This window comes from Styela clava, chromosome 1 (genome assembly GCF_964204865.1).
Source record: "Styela clava chromosome 1, kaStyClav1.hap1.2, whole genome shotgun sequence".
Lineage (NCBI taxonomy): Eukaryota > Metazoa > Chordata > Ascidiacea > Stolidobranchia > Styelidae > Styela > Styela clava.
The window spans coordinates 7,797,749-7,818,416 of record NC_135250.1 but is presented as its reverse complement, the minus strand read 5'-3'; the positions used below and the strand labels follow the sequence as shown (position 1 = coordinate 7,818,416).

At 34.9% G+C, this 20,668-nt stretch overlaps 4 protein-coding genes across 6 annotated transcripts; all 4 read left to right on the top strand.

Annotated features, from left to right (window-relative positions):
• The first annotated feature begins 602 nt into the window (after positions 1–602).
• On the top strand, positions 603–2,480 carry LOC144428322 (uncharacterized). Its single transcript, XM_078117409.1, has 5 exons — positions 603–696; positions 1,034–1,151; positions 1,226–1,351; positions 1,600–1,792; positions 2,088–2,480. The coding sequence occupies exons 1-5, from the start codon at positions 643–645 to the stop codon at positions 2,284–2,286; spliced, it is 690 nt and encodes a 229-aa protein (XP_077973535.1). The 5' UTR covers positions 603–642; the 3' UTR covers positions 2,287–2,480.
• Positions 2,481–6,463: 3,983 nt separating this feature from the next.
• On the top strand, positions 6,464–8,147 carry LOC144425240 (uncharacterized). The gene is made up of 5 exons (XM_078114776.1): positions 6,464–6,557; positions 6,895–7,012; positions 7,087–7,212; positions 7,461–7,653; positions 7,949–8,147. The coding sequence occupies exons 1-5, from the start codon at positions 6,504–6,506 to the stop codon at positions 8,145–8,147; spliced, it is 690 nt and encodes a 229-aa protein (XP_077970902.1). The 5' UTR covers positions 6,464–6,503.
• A 4,155-nt stretch (positions 8,148–12,302) lies between these two features.
• Positions 12,303–15,348, top strand: LOC120339203 (uncharacterized). Of its 2 annotated transcripts, XM_078115527.1 has the most exons (5): positions 12,303–12,396; positions 12,734–12,851; positions 12,926–13,051; positions 13,300–13,492; positions 13,788–15,348. In XM_078115527.1, the coding sequence occupies exons 1-5, from the start codon at positions 12,343–12,345 to the stop codon at positions 13,984–13,986; spliced, it is 690 nt and encodes a 229-aa protein (XP_077971653.1). In that variant the 5' UTR covers positions 12,303–12,342; the 3' UTR covers positions 13,987–15,348. The 2 variants fall into 2 exon arrangements, with proteins under 2 accessions (XP_077971653.1, XP_077971654.1); XM_078115528.1 differs by lacking the exon at positions 12,926–13,051.
• Positions 15,349–18,171: 2,823 nt separating this feature from the next.
• LOC144421085 (uncharacterized) lies at positions 18,172–20,307 on the top strand. 2 transcript variants are annotated; one of them, XM_078111315.1, is made up of 5 exons: positions 18,172–18,265; positions 18,602–18,719; positions 18,794–18,919; positions 19,168–19,360; positions 19,656–20,307. In XM_078111315.1, the coding sequence occupies exons 1-5, from the start codon at positions 18,212–18,214 to the stop codon at positions 19,852–19,854; spliced, it is 690 nt and encodes a 229-aa protein (XP_077967441.1). In that variant the 5' UTR covers positions 18,172–18,211; the 3' UTR covers positions 19,855–20,307. The 2 variants fall into 2 exon arrangements, with proteins under 2 accessions (XP_077967441.1, XP_077967471.1); XM_078111345.1 differs by lacking the exon at positions 18,794–18,919.
• The last annotated feature ends 361 nt before the right edge of the window (positions 20,308–20,668 follow it).

Here is a 20,668-nt window from a genome sequence, read left to right as displayed (position 1 = left end):
TTCTGTCACTTATGTCACAACAATTCATTAGTGTACGAATAGCCCTTCCATATGAAAGTATTGTACCGCAATACTACATTAGTGCATTAACATAAAACAAACACAAATAAACCTGACGTAATTCAGAACTTACCGATCTTTTTAAACCATGTAACCTCAGTTTGAAGTCCGTATGATAACACAACCAAGTGTCCACCGATTCCTGAGCTGCAAACCAATTTACTGAGCAGGCTTCCAGCACAACACTATGAGGCACTTAGAAAAGAACTAATCACTTTGCTTGGCGCCGTTATGAAGTCTGTTTGGACTTCATTGCTGCGGACCGTGCTAATACAGTTATGAGCAAGGCAAACGAGTGGCGAAATCGTCGTCAGCGACCCGCACACAGATACGGTGTACACGAAAACAATCCTGTTTCATGAGATGGAAAGCTGCTTTTTTTATTTTAATTTTATCTAACACTTATTCTGGAAATCACTTTAAACGGCAAACAAATATAGTAGTATAAAATGCCACAAGCAATGGCACGTCCGGCGAAGTGTATTTTGTTATTGTGACGTCATAAATGTAACAATTTTATTAAAATTGATTTATATTTTGAGAAAATATCAATTGCACAGTTTTCACCGCGTGAACAACTAGATGACAATTATGCAGTCGAGAATGAATATTATGAAAGCTTCTGGGGATATGATGGTAAGCAAATAATTGAAATTTAAATGCCAGTATGCACATGCCTGCGGTATGCGATAACTGTGTCGATTTTTTTTTCTACAAAAAACTATAGGAGACTTTCTCACAAAAGATTATGAACCTATCATTAATCTTGTACATCAGCTGACTACTTTTTTGTAGAAAAGAGTCATTTAGGGTGAAGTTAAGATAGCGTAAACGTTAACAAACCTCTTCTCTATTAGTGCACCGAATCTACTAATACATATCATCTTTCTGAATTTTCGCTTCATTTTGGGCATGATATTTGTATCACTACTATTTAAAATGTCCATGGTACAATTTTATTTAATATACATAGATCTCACCACTAACGACAACCAAAAAGTGGAGAAGCGAGTACTATCTCAATCCATCAATCATTCAAAAACCGAAGCAGGAATGCTGGCTGAGCACTCAAAGTTCACCTTGCATCTTGAGTAAGTATATATTTTTAAAATATGTAATGGAATTTTAAAATATAGATGTTAAAAAACTAGTTATAAATTCCCAGGTTTGTTCGAAACGAAGCATGTCGAATATCAGAAAATTATGGAGAAAATGGTTAGCGAACCTATCGTGATGACGCAAGATCAGGCAATTGTTCCGATAATGGAAACACGCAGCTATCCGAATTTAAGTAAGTTTGAGTAAGCAGAGTGAAATGTGAAACAATATTGAGTCGTAGTATAGGAACAAAAAAAAGGGATGAACTATACTCGTATTTATAGATTAAAGCCGACTGGTCGGCCCTACATATTTGTAGCCAGGGTGCTGAGGGCTCGTCTGGAACTACATTTTAACGAAAATGTTAATGTTTGTGAATGGAAATAACCGTTGGGAAGTTCAAGTTTCGTGCCCTATATTGAACATATTTTGTTTAAAAAGGATCTTTGGAAAGCCTGCAACTGGAGGACGACATTCTTGGATTGTCTGATCAAAAATCGGTTCATGATCCTAAACCACAAGCAGTCGCCCTACCCATACCGAATTATCCGGAAGAAATATTTTTATCGTATGAATATTGCAGCAACGTAGCGGAAATTCTCAACGTGATGGTTGACGAACTCATTGACGAATGGTGATTACTAACTTGTGTTTATTTATTTCTAATTAACGACGTTTTTTAACGACGTAGAATCAAGAGTTATGTATAATAAGAAAGTCGTATGTCCCGTCTGCTTTTACTAACGGGTAAATTTAAACGCCAGTACTGGTAACACTTAATAGAGTCACGACATAATAATTGACTAGAGCAGCGTGTAAGTTCTTTTGGCCAAGTGGCTAGTCATATATACGCACAAGTGGTTCAATTTACGATCAAGTAAAGTCCTGTTTCAGAGTTCCAACTGACACATATACATGATTCTTTACAGCCTTGAGAGAGCAAGAACAGAGGAAGCAATGGAGGCAAAACTGAAACCCATGAAAATGGAGAACGAGCCAATCAACACAAGACGTAACCACCGACGTGTTCATCCTCAACAGAAAGCAAAGGGGAAGAAAGCAAGCAAGTTTCTGAAATGCTTGTTATTCCCATTTGCGCGATGCTTGGGTTTACATCGCAAACATTAACAGAAAAATTTAATTATAATTGAGTGAGTGCGAGCGTGAGTGACTATTTAGGGGCACAGAGTTGTAAGCAAGCTGATTTTAACCCATATACTTGACCAGAATTCACAATTCCAAGCGCCATCCAGAATTAAAATTGTTGTAATTGTAAATTTAATGAAATTGGTAAAATTATTTAATAATGTAAACAAATCTTTATAGGGAATTCCAATACATGTTAATTAGTTGAATTTGATTATTGAAAAATATGTTCATTTTCCATTCAAACTAAATCGCGCACCCAATCCTGTACAGATAAACTCGGCTCAACTTAAAACTCTGTGTCGATAGTATTTTATATAGGTAGTATTAGGATTATACTTTGTATTTATCCCACTGGTAATCGAATGCTTGCCCATTCTCCACACCTGGTCTGGTTAGGTGGGTATTCATTCTAGATGCATATAAGTAGTAATTGTTGGGGGATGTACCTCTCAACATGTACCTCTCAACTTACAGTGGTATGATTCTAATTCTGTTTTAACGTAGTGGCAAACGCATCTATCATCTAGCTAAAGACCCTTAAAGTCTTAACCCTGTTTGGCACATATATATATATAATTCTATGTTACGAAGTTTACCAATTTGAAAGCAGCCGAATGCTCTGTCAATAATGTCGCAACTTTGGTCGCGATGACTCAGTGATTAGTGCGTTTGCATAAGATGTTGGTATCGCATTTGTATTAAAGATCTCGAACCAAGGCTAGTCCGTTGTTCAAGCTCACCGATAAAGCAAAAGTTAGGTCATAAGAAATACCGTCAATCTGAGAATTAATAATGGTCAATTTATTTATAAAAAGTCCAGTCATCTTTTAAATTCGATTATTGTACTTTATTTTAACAATTGATTCACATTGGTGCGTATGTTAAAAACAATGTGTTGTAGCAATTTTCGCAAAAATTCCCGAATGAATTATCATAATTTTTAGGCGATATTCATCAATCTTTCATTTATTTTGTACCAAAAATTAAGGCAACAACAGAACATCATTAATAATTGTTTTCAAATATCAAAACCCAGCATATAACATTCATTCAATCAACAGTGTTTCCAACGACATGGTGGTTTCACCTTGAGGCTTGTGACGAGCCTGACTAGTTAAGGAAATGCTTTGTTTGGATAATGTTCCTACTTGGATGTGAAATGTTTCTGTATGGCCAATTGAGCCTTGAGATTTTTTTATTTTTTATACTGAAAATCTGACTATTTACAGAAACAACTCGCAGACAGTAGTGTTGCTGTAATGTTGTTCATGTTGTTGACAACAGCTTCTTTTCTGCAATTGTTAGACCAATCCCTTTAGTTCAAAGTAGAATAGTTTTGTTTTCTGAAAGTCTTTTACTTTGATTTGGTTTCAAATTATTTTTGGACTGTCCTAATTAGTGCCAATTGTTCTATTCCAAATTTGGCTAATTTCGAAGAGTTACACCAACACGCGGGTTTTTCATCCCTCAAATTGGTGCAAGTTATTCTCACCGAACGTTGTATGATTACCTGGCGATCCCCCGTTCACGTGGCCTGTCGAATGTCCATACGATACCAACGTAGTCAGTGCAACGCCATAACCACAACACCATCGCTCCTAAGAACGATTGTAATACTACTAAGTCTTCATTTGCTTGCATTTATTGCAGTGTTTTTATTGAACCATTTCGCAAATGTGAAATTGCTTTATGTATTATATCGTACTATGATTGCATTATGGATGTAGTTTACAATTTGTTGTTGTTTGCTACAATTTGAATTTAAATATTTAATTATTTTGTTTTATTCAACAACGTATTTTAAGTCAGCAACAAACAATTTGTAGGTTTTATATTAACACATCAGAAATTGGTGGGGTAGTTTGTTCATTTATTGTGTTTGTGTTTGTTTGTGTGTAAGAATTTTAGTGAATATATATGTAATGTAAATAAAAGTATATATATACCATAGTCTGTTACGTTGGTTCATGCAATCCACTCAGGTTGGGTATAGTTTATTTTGGAAACATTGAAAATGACAAAAAGATCATGCTTCCAGCTTGCGAAACTAATAAAGCGTTACTCAATGGCAAATAGTTTCATGTAAACTATTCCAACAGCCGCGATTAATATCTAATTGCTTCATGCCTTTTTTTGAGTAGAGTAAGATTTGAAGAAAAATTATTCAAATACTGAAACCAAATAACATGACGTAGAATTTTACAGGTTTATTAGACAATTTGATTAAACCAGGCTAAATACTTTCTTCACTGTAAGATTCAGATTAGCTGTATCTTTCTTGTAATAGGCAAAATTCGACGAGCCAATATAACAATAGTCGAACGACAGCCTTTCCAGAAAGTTCACATTTTTTATGTGGGCAATTACGCGAGACACCTTGCGGCATGAGGAGTTGATTCTTTGGACCATGTTTACAAGCGTATTGTCGTTTCATTGAGCAGGGCGCACTAGCGGTGGAAAGTTTATATCATTTACATATTAACCAAGTTTTTTTTATTTGAATATATTTATCCATCAACTAATTTTTTGACATATATAACTCGCATATATAACTTCTAGAAACGAAGCTTTCGCTAAATTGGTTTGTGATAAAGGGGTGTTACATTAGCTGAGACGCTATCAATTTTATTAATGCTTCAACAATTAGGTTCTTAAATATAGCAAATTAAAATGTGCTGATATATAATAAGGACGATATGTAAATTCTTGTGTATTATTTTTGCGGAATTTATGTCTATTAATATTTAGAATCTCCACATTCCATTTGAAATTTGGCCGTCTCTTACGTGTACGGCAAAATCCCAGTTCATATATTTCTACATATATATATATATATATCGACAAAAAAAATTGGCAAAAACATTTTAACATTAAACCACGCTTTCATCATATATACAACTATCTTATTAAAAACACCCGAAACAAAGTTCAAGGTTATTGATTTAATATTTGTTATTAACAAGAATCTTCAAAAAGTCAATTGCTTATCTCAGATTATATTCATTTTGCGCTGGGACTAAACTCAATTTATTTTGTTCAGTGATATGTGTATTTGTCATTATATTTATGGCTGTGGATACCATGCACATGGATGTTTGTAAACTGAGATATCATTGCACTCTCATAGCATATTGGGTTAATTTAACCGACTTAAGTTAACAGTTGGACGTGTTTTAACTCAAAATAATTCCAATTTGATTCGGACATTGAAATTAGAACCAAACTAAAGTCTAAAAACGCGATAATTAGACCACCTAATCATTTTCATTTTGTTACACCCTGTGTTTCTTATTCGATATCGAAGTGCCGTTCCTGTACATGAATATTTCTGCCAACGGTGGTGTGTTGTTCTTTGACCGTCTCATTTAATTTGCTTAAATATGTGATTTTACTGAGTAATAAAAATGCTTGTAGCGTAAAATACATTGTCTAGCTTTGCAGCAAATGAGGATCGTGTGAACGCTTTGTTATTTGGAAGCATAAATAGTGCGAAGGTCAATTTTACATGAAAATACGGTTGGCAGAATATTCTCAGTCCCAATGAAGGACGGAAATTTTGTCACTTAGGTCACAACAATTCATTAGTGTACGAATAGCCCTTCCATATGAAAGTATTGTACCGCAATACTACATTAGTGCATTAACATAAAACAAACACAAATAAACCTGACGTAATTCAGAACTTACCGATCTTTTTAAACCATGTAACCTCAGTTTGAAGTCCGTATGATAACACAACCAAGTGTCCACCGATTCCTGAGCTGCAAACCAATTTACTGAGCAGGCTTCCAGCACAACACTATGAGGCGCTTAGAAAAGAACTAATCACTTTGCTTGGCGCCATTATGAAGTCTGTTTGGACTTCATTGCTGCGGACCGTGCTAATACAGTAATGAGCAAGGCAAACGAGTGGCGAAATCGTCGTCAGCGACCCGCACACAGATACGGTGTACACGAAAACAATCCTGTTTCACGAGATGCAAAGCTGCTTTTTTTATTTTAATTTTATCTAACACTTATTCTGGAAATCACTTTAAACGGCAAACAAATATAGTAGTATAAAATGCCACAAGCAATGGCACGTCCGGCGAAGTGTATTTTGTTATTGTGACGTCATAAACGTAACAATTATATTAAAATTGATTTATATTTTGAGAAAATATCAATTGCACAGTTTTCACCGCGTGAACAACTAGATGACAATTATGCAGTCGAGAATGAATATTATGAAAGCTTCTGGGGATATGATGGTAAGCAATTAATTGAAATTTAAATGCCAGTATGCACATGCCTGCGGTATGCGATAACTGTGTCGATTTTTTTTTCTACAAAAAAATATGGGAGACTTTCTCACAAAAGATTATGAACCTATCATTAATCTTGTACATCAGCTGACTACTTTTTTGTAGAAAAGAGTTATTTAGGGTGAAGTTAAGATAGCGTAAACGTTAACAAACCTCTTCTCTATTAGTGCACCGAATCTACTAATACATATCATCTTTCTGAATTTTCGCTTCATTTTGGGCATGATATTTGTATCACTACTATTTAAAATGTCCATGGTACAATTTTTTTTAATTTACATAGATCTCACCACTAACGACAACCAAAAAGTGGAGAAGCGAGTACTATCTCAATCCATCAATCATTCAAAAACCGAAGCAGGAATGCTGGCTGAGCACTCAAAGTTCACCTTGCATCTTGAGTAAGTATATATTTTTAAAATATGTAATGGAATTTTAAAATATAGATGTTAAAAAATTAGTTATAAATTCCCAGGTTTGTTCGAAACGAAGCATGTCGAATATCAGAAAATTACGGAGAAAATGGTTAACGAACCTATCGTGATGACGCAAGATCAGGCAATTGTTCCGATAATGGAAACACGCAGCTATCCGAATTTAAGTAAGTTTGAGTAAGCAGAGTGAAATGTGAAACAATATTGAGTCGTAGTATAGGAACAAAAAAATGTGATGACCTATACTCGTATTTATAGATTAAAGCCGACCGGTCGGCCCTACATATTTGTAGCCAGGGTGCTGAGGGCTCGTCTGGAACTACATTTTAACGAAAATGTTAATGTTTGTGAATGGAAATAACCGTTGGGAAGTTCAAGTTTCGTGCCCTATATTGAACATATTTTGTTTAAAAAGGATCTTTGGAAAGCCTGCAACTGGAGGACAACTTTCTTGGATTGTCTGATCAAGAATCGGTTCATGATCCTAAACCACAAGCAGTCGCCCTACCCATACCGAATTATCCGGAAGAAATATTTTTATCGTATGAATATTGCAGCAACGTAGCTGAAATTCTCAACGTGATGGTTGACGAACTCATTGACGAATGGTGATTACTAACTTGTGTTTATTTATTTCTAATTAACGACGTTTTTTAACGACGCAGAATCAAGAGTTATGTAAAATAAGAAAGTCGTATGTCCCGTCTGCTTTTACTAACGGGTAAATTTAAACGCCAGTACTGGTAACACTTAATAGAGTCACGACATAATAATTGACTAAAGCAGCGTGTAAGTTCTTTTGGCCAAGTGGCTAGTCATATATACGCACAAGTGGTTCAATTTACGTTCATGTAAAGTCCTGTTTCAGAGTTACATCTGACACATATACATGATTCTTTACAGCCTTGAGAAAGCAAGAATAGAGGAAGCAATGGAGGCAAAACTGAAACCCATGAAAATGGAGAACGAGCCAATCAACACAAGACGTAACCACCGACGTGTTCATCCTCAACAGAAAGCAAAGGGGAAGAAAGCAAGCAAGTTTCTGAAATGCTTGTTATTCCCATTTGCGCGATGCTTGGGTTTACATCGCAAACATTAACAGAAAAATTTAATTATAATTGAGTGAGTGCGAGCGTGAGTGACTATTTAGGGGCACAGAGTTGTAAGCAAGCTGATTAATTCCAAGCGCCATCCAGAATTAAAATTGTTGTAATTGTAAATTTAATGAGATTGGTAAAATTATTTAATAATGTAAACAAATCTTTATAGGGGATTCCAATACATGTTAATTAGTTGAATTTGATAATTGAAAAATATGTTCATTTTCCATTCAAACTAAATCGCGCACCCAATCCTGTACAGATAAACTCGGCTCAACTTACAACTCTGTGTCGATAGTATTTTATATAGGTAGTATTAGGATTATACTTTGTATTTATCCCACTGGTGATCGAATGCTTGCCCATTCTCCACACCTGGTCTGGTTAGGTGGGTATTCATTCTAGATGCATATAAGTAGTAATTGTTGGGGGATGTACCTCTCAACATGTACCTCTCAACTTACAGTGGTATGATTCTAATTCTGTTTTAACGTAGTGGCAAACGCATCTATCATCTAGCTAAAGACCCTTAAAGTCTTAACCCTGTTTGGCACATATATATATATATAGTTCTATGTTACGAAGTTTACCAATTTGAAAGCAGCCGAATGCTCTGTCAATAATGTCGCAACTTTGGTCGCGATGACTCAGTGATTAGTGCGTTTGCATAAGATGTTGGTATCGCATTCGTAATAAAGATCTCGAACCAAGGCTAGTCCGTTGTTCAAGCTCACCGATAAAGCAAAGGTTAAGTCATAAGAAATACCGTCAATCTGAGAATTATTAATGGTTAATTTATTTATAAAAAGTCAGGTCATCTTCTAAATTCGATTATTGTACTTTATTCTAATAATTGATTCACATTGGTGCGTATGTTAAAAACAATGTGTTGTAGCAATTTTCGCAAAAATTCCCGAATGAATTATCATAAATTTTTAGGCGATATTCATCAATCTTTCATTTATTTTGTACCAAAAATTAAGGCAACAACAGAACATCATTAATAATTGTTTTCAAATATCAAAACCCAGCATATAACATTCATTCAATCAACAGTGTTTCCAACGACATGGTGGTTTCACCTTGAGGCTTGTGACGAGCCTGACTAGTTAAGGAAATGCTTTGTTTGGATAATGTTCCTACTTGGATGTGAAATATTTCTGTATGGCCAATTGAGCCTTGAGATTTTTTTATTTTTTATACTGGAAATCTGACTATTTACAGAAACAACTCGCAGACAGTAGTGTTGCTGTAATGTTGTTCATGTTGTTGACAACAGCTTCTTTTCTGCAATTGTTAGTCCATTCCTTTTAGTTCAAAGTAGAATAGTTTTGTTTTCTGGAAGTCTTTTACTTTGATTTGGTTTCAAATTATTTTTGGACTGTCCTATTTAGTGCCAATTGTTCTATTCCAAATTTGGCTAATTTCGAAGAGTTACACCAACACGCGGGTTTTTCATCCCTTAAATTGGTCCAAGTTATTCTCACCGAACGGTGTATGATTACCTGGCGATCCCCCGTTCACGTGGTCTGTCGAATGTCCATACGATACCAACGTAGTCAGTGCAACGCCTTAACCACAACACCATCGCTCCTAAGAACGATTGTAATACTACTAAGTCTTCATTTGCTTGCATTTATTGCAGTGTTATTATTGAACCATTTCGCAAATGTGAAATTGCTTTATGTATTATATCGTACTATGATTGCATTATGGATGTAGTTTACAATTTGTTGTTGTTTGCTACAATTTGAATTTAAATATTTAATTATTTTGTTTTATTCAACAACGTATTTTAAGTCAGCAACAAACAATTTGTAGGTTTTATATTAACACATCAGAAATTGGTAGGGTAGTTTGTTCATTTATTGTGTTTGTGTTTGTTTGTGTGTAAGAATTTTAGTGAATATATATGTAATGTAAATAAAAGTATATATATACCATAGTCTGTTACGTTGGTTCCTGCAATCCACTCAGGTTGGGTATAGTTTATTTTGGAAACATTGAAAATGACAAAAAGATCATGCTTGCCGCTTGCGAAAACTAATAAAGCGTTACTCAATGGCAAATAGTTTCATGTAAACTATTCCAACAGCCGCGATTAATATCTAATTGCTTCATGCCTTTTTTTGAGTAGAGTAAGATTTGAAGAAAAATTATTCAAATACTGAAACCAAATAACAAGACGTAGAATTTTACAGGTTTATTAGACAATTTGATTAAACCAGGCTAAATACTTTCTTCACTGTAAGATTCAGATTAGCTGTATCTTTCTTGTAATAGGCAAAATTCGACGAGCCAATATAACAATAGTCGAACGACCGCCTTTACAGGAAGTTCACATTCTTTATGTGGACAATTACGCGAGACACCTTGCGGCATGAGGAGTTGATTCTTTGGACCATGTTTACAAGCGTATTGTCGTTTCATTGAGCAGGGCGCACTAGCGGTGGAAAGTTTATATCATTTACATATTAACCAAGTTTTTTTTTTATTCGAATATATTTATCCATTTATCCTAATTTTTTGACATATATAACTCGCATATATAACTTCTAGAAACGAAGCTTTCGCTAAAATGGTTTGTGATAAAGGGGTGTTAAATTAGCTGAGACGCTATCAATTTTATTAATGCTTCAACAATTAGGTTCTTAAATATAGCAAATTAAAATGTGCTGATATATAATAAGGACGATATGTAAATTCTTGTGTATTATTTTTGCGGAATTTATGTCTATTAATATTTAGAATCTCCACATTCCATTTGAAATTTGACCGTCTCTTACGTGTACGGCAAAATCCCAGTTCATATATTTCTACATATATGTATATATATCGACAAAAAAAATTAGCAAAAACATTTTAACATTAAACCACGATTTCATCATATATACAACTATCTTATTAAAAACATCCGAAACAAAGTTCAAGGTTATTGATTTAATATTTGTTATTTACAAGAATCTTCAAAAAGTCAATTGCTTATCTCAGATTATATTCATTTTGCGCTGGGACTAAACTCAATTTATTTTGTTCAGTGATATGTGTATTTGTCATTATATTTATGGCTGTGGATACCATGCACATGGATGTTTGTAAACTGAGATATCATTGTACTCTCATAGCATATTGGGTTAATTTAACCAACTTAAGTTAACAGTTGGACGTGTTTTAACTCAAAATAATTCCAATTTGATTCGGACATTGAAATTAGAACCAAACTAAAGTCTAAAAACGCGATAATTAGACCACCTAATCATTTTCATTTTGTTACACCCTGTGTTTCTTATTCGATATCGAAGTGCCGTTCCTGTACATGAATATTTCTGCCAACTGTGGTAGGTTGTTCTTTGACCGTCTCATTTAATTTGCTTAAATATGTGATTTTACTGAGTAATAAAATTGCTTGTAGCGTAAAATACATTGTCTAGCTTTGCAGCAAATGAGGATCGTGTGAACGCTTTGTTATTTGGAAGCATAAATAGTGCGAAGGTCAATTTTACATGAAAATACGGTTGGCAGAATATTCTCAGTCCCAATGAAGGACGGAAATTCTGTCACTTAGGTCACAACAATTCATTAGTGTACGAATAGCCCTTCCATATGAAAGTATTGTACCGCAATACTACATTAGTGCATTAACATAAAACAAACACAAATAAACCTGACGTAATTCAGAACTTACCGATCTTTTTAAACCATGTAACCTCAGTTTGAAGTCCGTATGATAACACAACCAAGTGTCCACCGATTCCTGAGCTGCAAACCAATTTACTAAGCAGGCTTCCAGCACAACACTATGAGGCGCTTAGAAAAGAACTAATCATTTTGCTTGGCGCCATTATGAAGTCTGTTTGGACTTCATTGCTGCGGACCGTGCTAATACAGTTATGAGCAAGGCAAACGAGTGGCGAAATCGTCGTCAGCGACCCGCGCACAGATACGGTGTACACGAAAACAATCCTGTTTCATGAAATGGAAAGCTGCTTTTTTTATTTTAATTTTATCTAACACTTATTCTGGAAATCACTTTAAACGGCAAACAAATATAGTAGTATAAAATGCCACAAGCAATGGCACGTCCGGCGAAGTGAATTTTGTTATTGTGACGTCATAAACGTAACAATTTTATTAAAATTGATTTATATTTTGAGAAAATATCAATTGCACAGTTTTCACCGCGTGAACAACTAGATGACAATTATGCAGTCGAGAATGAATATTATGAAAGCTTCTGGGGATATGATGGTAAGCAATTAATTGAAATTTAAATGCCAGTATGCACATGCCTGCGGTATGCGATAACTGTGTCGATTTTTTTTTCTACAAAAGAATATGGGAGACTTTCTCACAAAAGATTATGAACCTATCATTAATCTTGTACATCAGCTGACTACTTTTTTGTAGAAAAGAGTTATTTAGGGTGAAGTTAAGATAGCGTAAACGTTAACAAACCTCTTCTCTATTAGTGCACCGAATCTACTAATACATATCATCTTTCTGAATTTTCGCTTCATTTTGGGCATGATATTTGTATCACTACTATTTAAAATGTCCATGGTACAATTTTTTTTAATTTACATAGATCTCACCACTAACGACAACCAAAAAGTGGAGAAGCGAGTACTATCTCAATCCATCAATCATTCAAAAACCGAAGCAGGAATGCTGGCTGAGCACTCAAAGTTCACCTTGCATCTTGAGTAAGTATATATTTTTAAAATATGTAATGGAATTTTAAAATATAGATGTTAAAAAATTAGTTATAAATTCCCAGGTTTGTTCGAAACGAAGCATGTCGAATATCAGAAAATTATGGAGAAAATGATTAGCGAACCTATCGTGATGACGCAAGATCAGGCAATTGTTCCGATAATGGAAACATGCAGCTATCCGAATTTAAGTAAGTTTGAGTAAGCAGAGTGAAATGTGAAACAATATTGAGTCGTAGTATAGGAACAAAAAAATGTGATGACCTATACTCGTATTTATAGATTAAAGCCGACCGGTCGGCCCTACATATTTGTAGCCAGGGTGCTGAGGGCTCGTCTGGAACTACATTTTAACGAAAATGTTAATGTTTGTGAATGGAAATAACCGTTGGGAAGTTCAAGTTTCGTGCCCTATATTGAACATATTTTGTTTAAAAAGGATCTTTGGAAAGCCTGCAACTGGAGGACGACATTCTTGGATTGTCTGATCAAGAATCGGTTCATGATCCTAAACCACAAGCAGTCGCCCTACCCATACCGAATTATCCGGAAGAAATATTTTTATCGTATGAATATTGCAGCAACGTAGCGGAAATTCTCAACGTGATGGTTGACGAACTCATTGACGAATGGTGATTACTAACTTGTATTTATTTATTTCTAATTAACGACGTTTTTTAACGACGTAGAATCAAGAGTTATGTATAATAAGAAAGTCGTATGTCCCGTCTGCTTTTACTAACGGGTAAATTTAAACGCCAGTACTGGTAACACTTAATAGAGTCACGACATAATAATTGACTAGAGAAGCGTGTAAGTTCTTTTGGCCAAGTGGCTAGTCATATATACGCACAAGTGGTTCAATTTACGATCAAGTAAAGTCCTGTTTCAGAGTTCCAACTGACACATATACATGATTCTTTACAGCCTTGAGAGAGCAAGAACAGAGGAAGCAATGGAGGCAAAACTGAAACCCATGAAAATGGAGAACGAGCCAATCAACACAAGACGTAACCACCGACGTGTTCATCCTCAACAGAAAGCAAAGGGGAAGAAAGCAAGCAAGTTTCTGAAATGCTTGTTATTCCCATTTGCGCGATGCTTGGGTTTACATCGCAAACATTAACAGAAAAATTTAATTATAATTGAGTGAGTGCGAGCGTGAGTGACTATTTAGGGGCACAGAGTTGTAAGCAAGCTGATTTTAACCCACATACTTGACCAGAATTCACAATTCCAAGCGCCATCCAGAATTAAAATTGTTGTAATTGTAAATTTAATGAGATTGGTAAAATTATTTAATAATGTAAACAAATCTTTATAGGGAATTCCAATACATGTTAATTAGTTGAATTTGATTATTGAAAAATATGTTCATTTTCCATTCAAACTAAATCGCGCACCCAATCCTGTACAGATAAACTCGGCTCAACTTACAACTCTGTGTCGATAGTATTTTATATAGGTAGTATTAGGATTATACTTTGTATTTATCCCACTGGTAATCGAATGCTTGCCCATTCTCCACACCTGGTCTGGTTAGGTGGGTATTCATTCTAGATGCATATAAGTAGTAATTGTTGGGGGATGTACCTCTCAACATGTACCTCTCAACTTACAGTGGTATGATTCTAATTCTGTTTTAACGTAGTGGCAAACGCATCTATCATCTAGCTAAAGACCCTTAAAGTCTTAACCCTGTTTGGCACATATATATATATAGTTCTATGTTACGAAGTTTACCAATTTGAAAGCAGCCGAATACTCTGTCAATAATGTCGCAACTTTGGTCGCGATGACTCAGTGATTAGTGCGTTTGCATAAGATGTTGGTATCGCATTCGTATTAAAGATCTCGAACCAAGGCTAGTCCGTTGTTCAAGCTCACCGATAAAGCAAAGGTTAGGTCATAAGAAATACCGTCAATCTGAGAAATATTAATGGTTAATTTATTTATAAAAAGTCCAGTCATCTTCTAAATTCGATTATTGTACTTTATTTTAACAATTGATTCACATTGGTGCGTATGTTAAAAACAATGTGTTGTAGCAATTTTCGCAAAAATTCCCGAATGAATTATCATAAATTTTTAGGCGATATTCATCAATCTTTCATTTATTTTGTACCAAAAATTAAGGCAACAACAGAACATCATTAATAATTGTTTTCAAATATCAAAACCCAGCATATAACATTCATTCAATCAACAGTGTTTCCAACGACATGGTGGTTTCACCTTGAGGCTTGTGACGAGCCTGACTAGTTAAGGAAATGCTCTGTTTGGATAATGTTCCTACTTGGATGTGAAATGTTTCTGTATGGCCAATTGAGCCTTGAGATTTTTTTATTTTTTATACTGAAAATCTGACTATTTACAGAAACAACTCGCAGACAGTAGTGTTGCTGTAATGTTGTTCATGTTGTTGACAACAGCTTCTTTTCTGCAATTGTTAGACCAATCCCTTTAGTTCAAAGTAGAATAGTTTTGTTTTCTGAAAGTCTTTTACTTTGATTTGGTTTCAAATTATTTTTGGAATGTCCTAACTAGTGCCAATTGTTCTATTCCAAATTTGGCTAATTTCGAAGAGTTACACCAACACGCGGGTTTTTCATCCCTCAAATTGGTGCAAGTTATTCTCACCGAACGTTGTATGATTACCTGGCGATCCCCCGTTAACGTGCCCTGTCGAATGTCCATACGATACCAACGTGGTCAGTGCAACGCCATAACCACAACACCATCGCTCCTAAGAACGATTGTAATACTACTATGTCTTCATTTGCTTGCATTTATTGCAGTGTTATTATTGAACCATTTCGCAAATGTGAAATTGCTTTATGTATTATATCGTACTATGATTGCATTATGGATGTAGTTTACAATTTGTTGTTGTTTGCTACAATTTGAATTTAAATATTTAATTATTTTGTTTTATTCAACAACGTATTTTAAGTCAGCAACAAACAATTTGTAGGTTTTATATTAACACATTAGAAATTGGTGGGGTAGTTTGTTCATTTATTGTGTTTGTGTTTGTTTGTGTGTAAGAATTTTAGTGAATATATATGTAATGTAAATAAAAGTATATATATACCATAGTCTGTTACGTTGGTTCATGCAATCCACTCAGGTTGGGTATAGTTTATTTTGAAAACATTGAAAATGACAAAAAGATCATGCTTCCAGCTTGCGAAAACTAATAAAGCGTTACTCAATGGCAAATAGTTTCATGTAAACTATTCCAACAGCCGCGATTAATATCTAATTGCTTCATGCCTTTTTTTGAGTAGAGTAAGATTTGAAGAAAAATTATTCAAATACTGAAACCAAATAACATGACGTAGAATTTTACAGGTTTATTAGACAATTTGATTAAACCAGGCTAAATACTTTCTTCACTGTAAGATTCAGATTAGCTGTATCTTTCTTGTAATAGGCAAAATTCGACGAGCCAATATAACAATAGTCGAACGACAGCCTTTCCAGGAAGTTCACATTTTTTATGTGGGCAATTACGCGAGACACCTTGCGGCATGAGGAGTTGATTCTTTGGACCATGTTTACAAGCGTATTGTCGTTTCATTGAGCAGGGCGCACTAGCGGTGGAAAGTTTATATCATTTACATATTAACCAAGTTTTTTTTATTTGAATATATTTATCCATCAACTAATTTTTTGACATATATAACTCGCATATATAACTTCTAGAAACGAAGCTTTCGCTAAATTGGTTTGTGATAAAGGGGTGTTACATTAGCTGAGACGCTATCAATTTTATTAATGCTTCAACAATTAGGTTCTTAAATATGGCAAATTAAAATGTGCTGATATATAATAAGGACGATATGTAAATTCTTGTGTATTATTTTTGCGGAATTTATGTCTATTAATATTTAGAATCTCCACATTCCATTTGAAATTTGGCCGTCTCTTACGTGTACGGCAAAATCCCAGTTCATATATTTCTACATATATATATATATATATATATACCGACAAAAAAAATTAGCAAAAACATTTTAACATTAAACCACGCTTTCATCATATATACAACTATCTTATTAAAAACATCCGAAACAAAGTTCAAGGTTATTGATTTAATATTTGTTATTAACAAGAATCTTCAAAAAGTCAATTGCTTATCTCAGATTATATTCATTTTGCGCTGGGACTAAACTCAATTTATTTTGTTCAGTGATATGTGTATTTGTCATTATATTTATGGCTGTGGATACCATGCACATGGATGTTTGTAAACTGAGATATCATTGTACTCTCATAGCATATTGGGTTAATTTAACCGACTTAAGTTAACAGTTGGACGTGTTTTAACTCAAAATAATTCCAATTTGATTCGGATATTGAAATTAGAACCAAACTAAAGTCTAAAAACGCGATAATTAGACCACCTAATCATTTTCATTTTGTTACACCCTGTGTTTCTTATTCGATATCGAAGTGCCGTTCCTGTACATGAATATTTCTGCCAACGGTGGTGTGTTGTTCTTTGACCGTCTCATTTAATTTGCTTAAATATGTGATTTTACTGAGTAATAAAAATGCTTGTAGCGTAAAATACATTGTCTAGCTTTGCAGCAAATGAGGATCGTGTGAACGCTTTGTTATTTGGAAGCATAAATAGTGCGAAGGTCAATTTTACATGAAAATACGGTTGGCAGAATATTCTCAGTCCCAATGAAGGACGGAAATTCTGTCACTTAGGTCACAACAATTCATTAGTGTACGAATAGCCCTTCCATATGAAAGTATTGTACCGCAATACTACATTAGTGCATTAACATAAAACAAACACAAATAAACCTGACGTAATTCAGAACTTACCGATCTTTTTAAACCATGTAACCTCAGTTTGAAGTCCGTATGATAACACAACCAAGTGTCCACCGATTCCTGAGCTGCAAACCAATTTACTGAGCAGGCTTCCAGCACAACACTATGAGGCGCTTAGAAAAGAACTAATCACTTTGCTTGGCGCCATTATGAAGTCTGTTTGGACTTCATTGCTGCGGACCGTGCTAATACAGTTATGAGCAAGGCAAACGAGTGGCGAAATCGTCGTCAGCGACCCGCACACAGATACGGTGTACACGAAAACAATCCTGTTTCACGAGATGCAAAGCTGCTTTTTTTATTTTAATTTTATCTAACACTTATTCTGGAAATCACTTTAAACGGCAAACAAATATAGTAGTATAAATTGCCACAAGCAATGGCACGTCCGGCGAAGTGTATTTTGTTATTGTGACGCCATAAACGTAACAATTTTATTAAAATTGATTTATATTTTGAGAAAATATCAATTGCACAGTTTTCACCGCGTGAACAACTAGATGACAATTATGCAGTCGAGAATGAATATTATGAAAGCTTCTGGGGATATGATGGTAAGCAATTAATTGAAATTTAAATGCCAGTATGCACATGCCTGCGGTATGCGATAACTGTGTTGATTTTTTTTCTACAAAAGAATATGGGAGACTTTCTCACAAAAGATCATGAACCTATCATTAATCTTGTACATCAGCTGACTACTTTTTTGTAGAGAAGAGTTATTTAGGGTGAAGTTAAGATAGCGTAAACGTTAACAAACCTCTTCTCTATTAGTGCACCGAATCTACTAATACATATCATCTTTCTGAATTTTCGCTTCATTTTGGGCATGATATTTGTATCACTACTATTTAAAATGTCCATGGTACAATTTTTTTTAATTTACATAGATCTCACCACTAACGACAACCAAAAAGTGGAGAAGCGAGTACTATCTCAATCCATCAATCATTCAAAAACCGAAGCAGGAATGCTGGCTGAGCACTCAAAGTTCACCTTGCATCTTGAGTAAGTATATATTTTTAAAATATGTAATGGAATTTTAAAATATAGATGTTAAAAAATTAGTTATAAATTCCCAGGTTTGTTCGAAACGAAGCATGTCGAATATCAGAAAATTATGGAGAAAATGGTTAGCGAACCTATCGTGATGACGCAAGATCAGGCAATTGTTCCGATAATGGAAACACGCAGCTATCCGAATTTAAGTAAGTTTGAGTAAGCAGAGTGAAATGTGAGACAATATTGAGTCGTAGTTTAGGAACAAAAAAATGTGATGACCTATACTCGTATTTATAGATTAAAGCCGACCGGTCGGCCCTACATATTTGTAGCCAGGGTGCTGAGGGCTCGTCTGGAACTACATTTTAACGAAAATGTTAATGTTTGTGAATGGAAATAACCGTTGGGAAGTTCAAGTTTCGTGCCCTATATTGAACATATTTTGGTTAAAAAGGATCTTTGGAAAGCCTGCAACTGGAGGACGACATTCTTGGATTGTCTGATCAAGAATCGGTTCATGATCCTAAACCACAAGCAGTCGCCCTACCCATACCGAATTATCCGGAAGAAATACTTTTATCGTATCAATATTGCAGCAACGTAGCGGAAATTCTCAACGTGATGGTTGACGAACTCATTGACGAATGGTGATTACTAACTTGTGTTTATTTATTTCTAATTAACGACGTTTTTTAACGACGTAGAATCAAGAGTTATGTATAATAAGAAAGTCGTATGTCCCGTCTGCTTTTACTAACGGGTAAATTTAAACGCCAGTACTGGTAACACTTAATAGAGTCACGACATAATAATTGACTAGAGCAGCGTGTAAGTTCTTTTGGCCAAGTGGCTAGTCATATATACGCACAAGTGGTTCAATTTACGATCAAGTGAAGTCCTGTTTCAGAGTTCCAACTGACACATATACATGATTCTTTACAGCCTTGAGAGAGCAAGAACAGAGGAAACAATGGAGGCAAAACTGAAACCCATGAAAATGGAGAACGAGCCAATCAACACAAGACGTAACCACCGACGTGTTCATCCTCAACAGATAGCAAAGGGGAAGAAAGCAAGCAAGTTTCTGAAATGCTTGTTATTCCCATTTGCGCGATGTTTGGGTTTACATCGCAAACATTAACAGAAAAATTTAATTATAATTGAGTGAGTGCGAGCGTGAGTGACTATTTAGGGGCACAGAGTTGTAAGCAAGCTGATTTTAACCCATATACTTGACCAGAATTCACAATTCCAAGCGCCATCCAGAATTAAAATTGTTGTAATTGTAAATTTAATGAGATTGGTAAAATTATTTAATAATGTAAACAAATCTTTATAGGGAATTCCAATACATGTTAATTAGTTGAATTTGATAATTGAAAAATATGTTCATTTTCCATTCAAACTAATTCGCGCACCCAATCCTGTACAGATAAACTCGGCTCGACTTACAACTCTGTGTCGATAGTATTTTATATAGGTAGTATTAGGATTATACTTTGTATTTATCCCACTGGTAATCGAATGCTTGCCCATTCTCCACACCTGGTCTGGTTAGGTGGGTATTCATTCCAGATGCATATAAGTAGTAATTGTTGGGGGATGTACCTCTCAACATGTACCTCTCAACTTACAGTGGTATGATTCTAATTCTGTTTAAACGTAGTGGCAAACGCATCTATCATTTAGCTAAAGACCCTTAAATTCTTAACCCTGTTTGTCACATATATATATATAGTTCTATGTTACGGAGTTTACCAATTTGAAAGCAGCCGAATGCTCTGTCAATGATGTCGCAACTTTGGTCGCGATGACTCAGTGATTAGTGCGTTTGCATAAGATGTTGGTGTCGCATTCGTATTAAAGATCTCGAACCAAGGCTAGTCCGTTGTTCAAGCTCACCGATAAAGCAAAGGTTAGGTCATAAGAAATACCGTCAATCTGAGAATTATTAA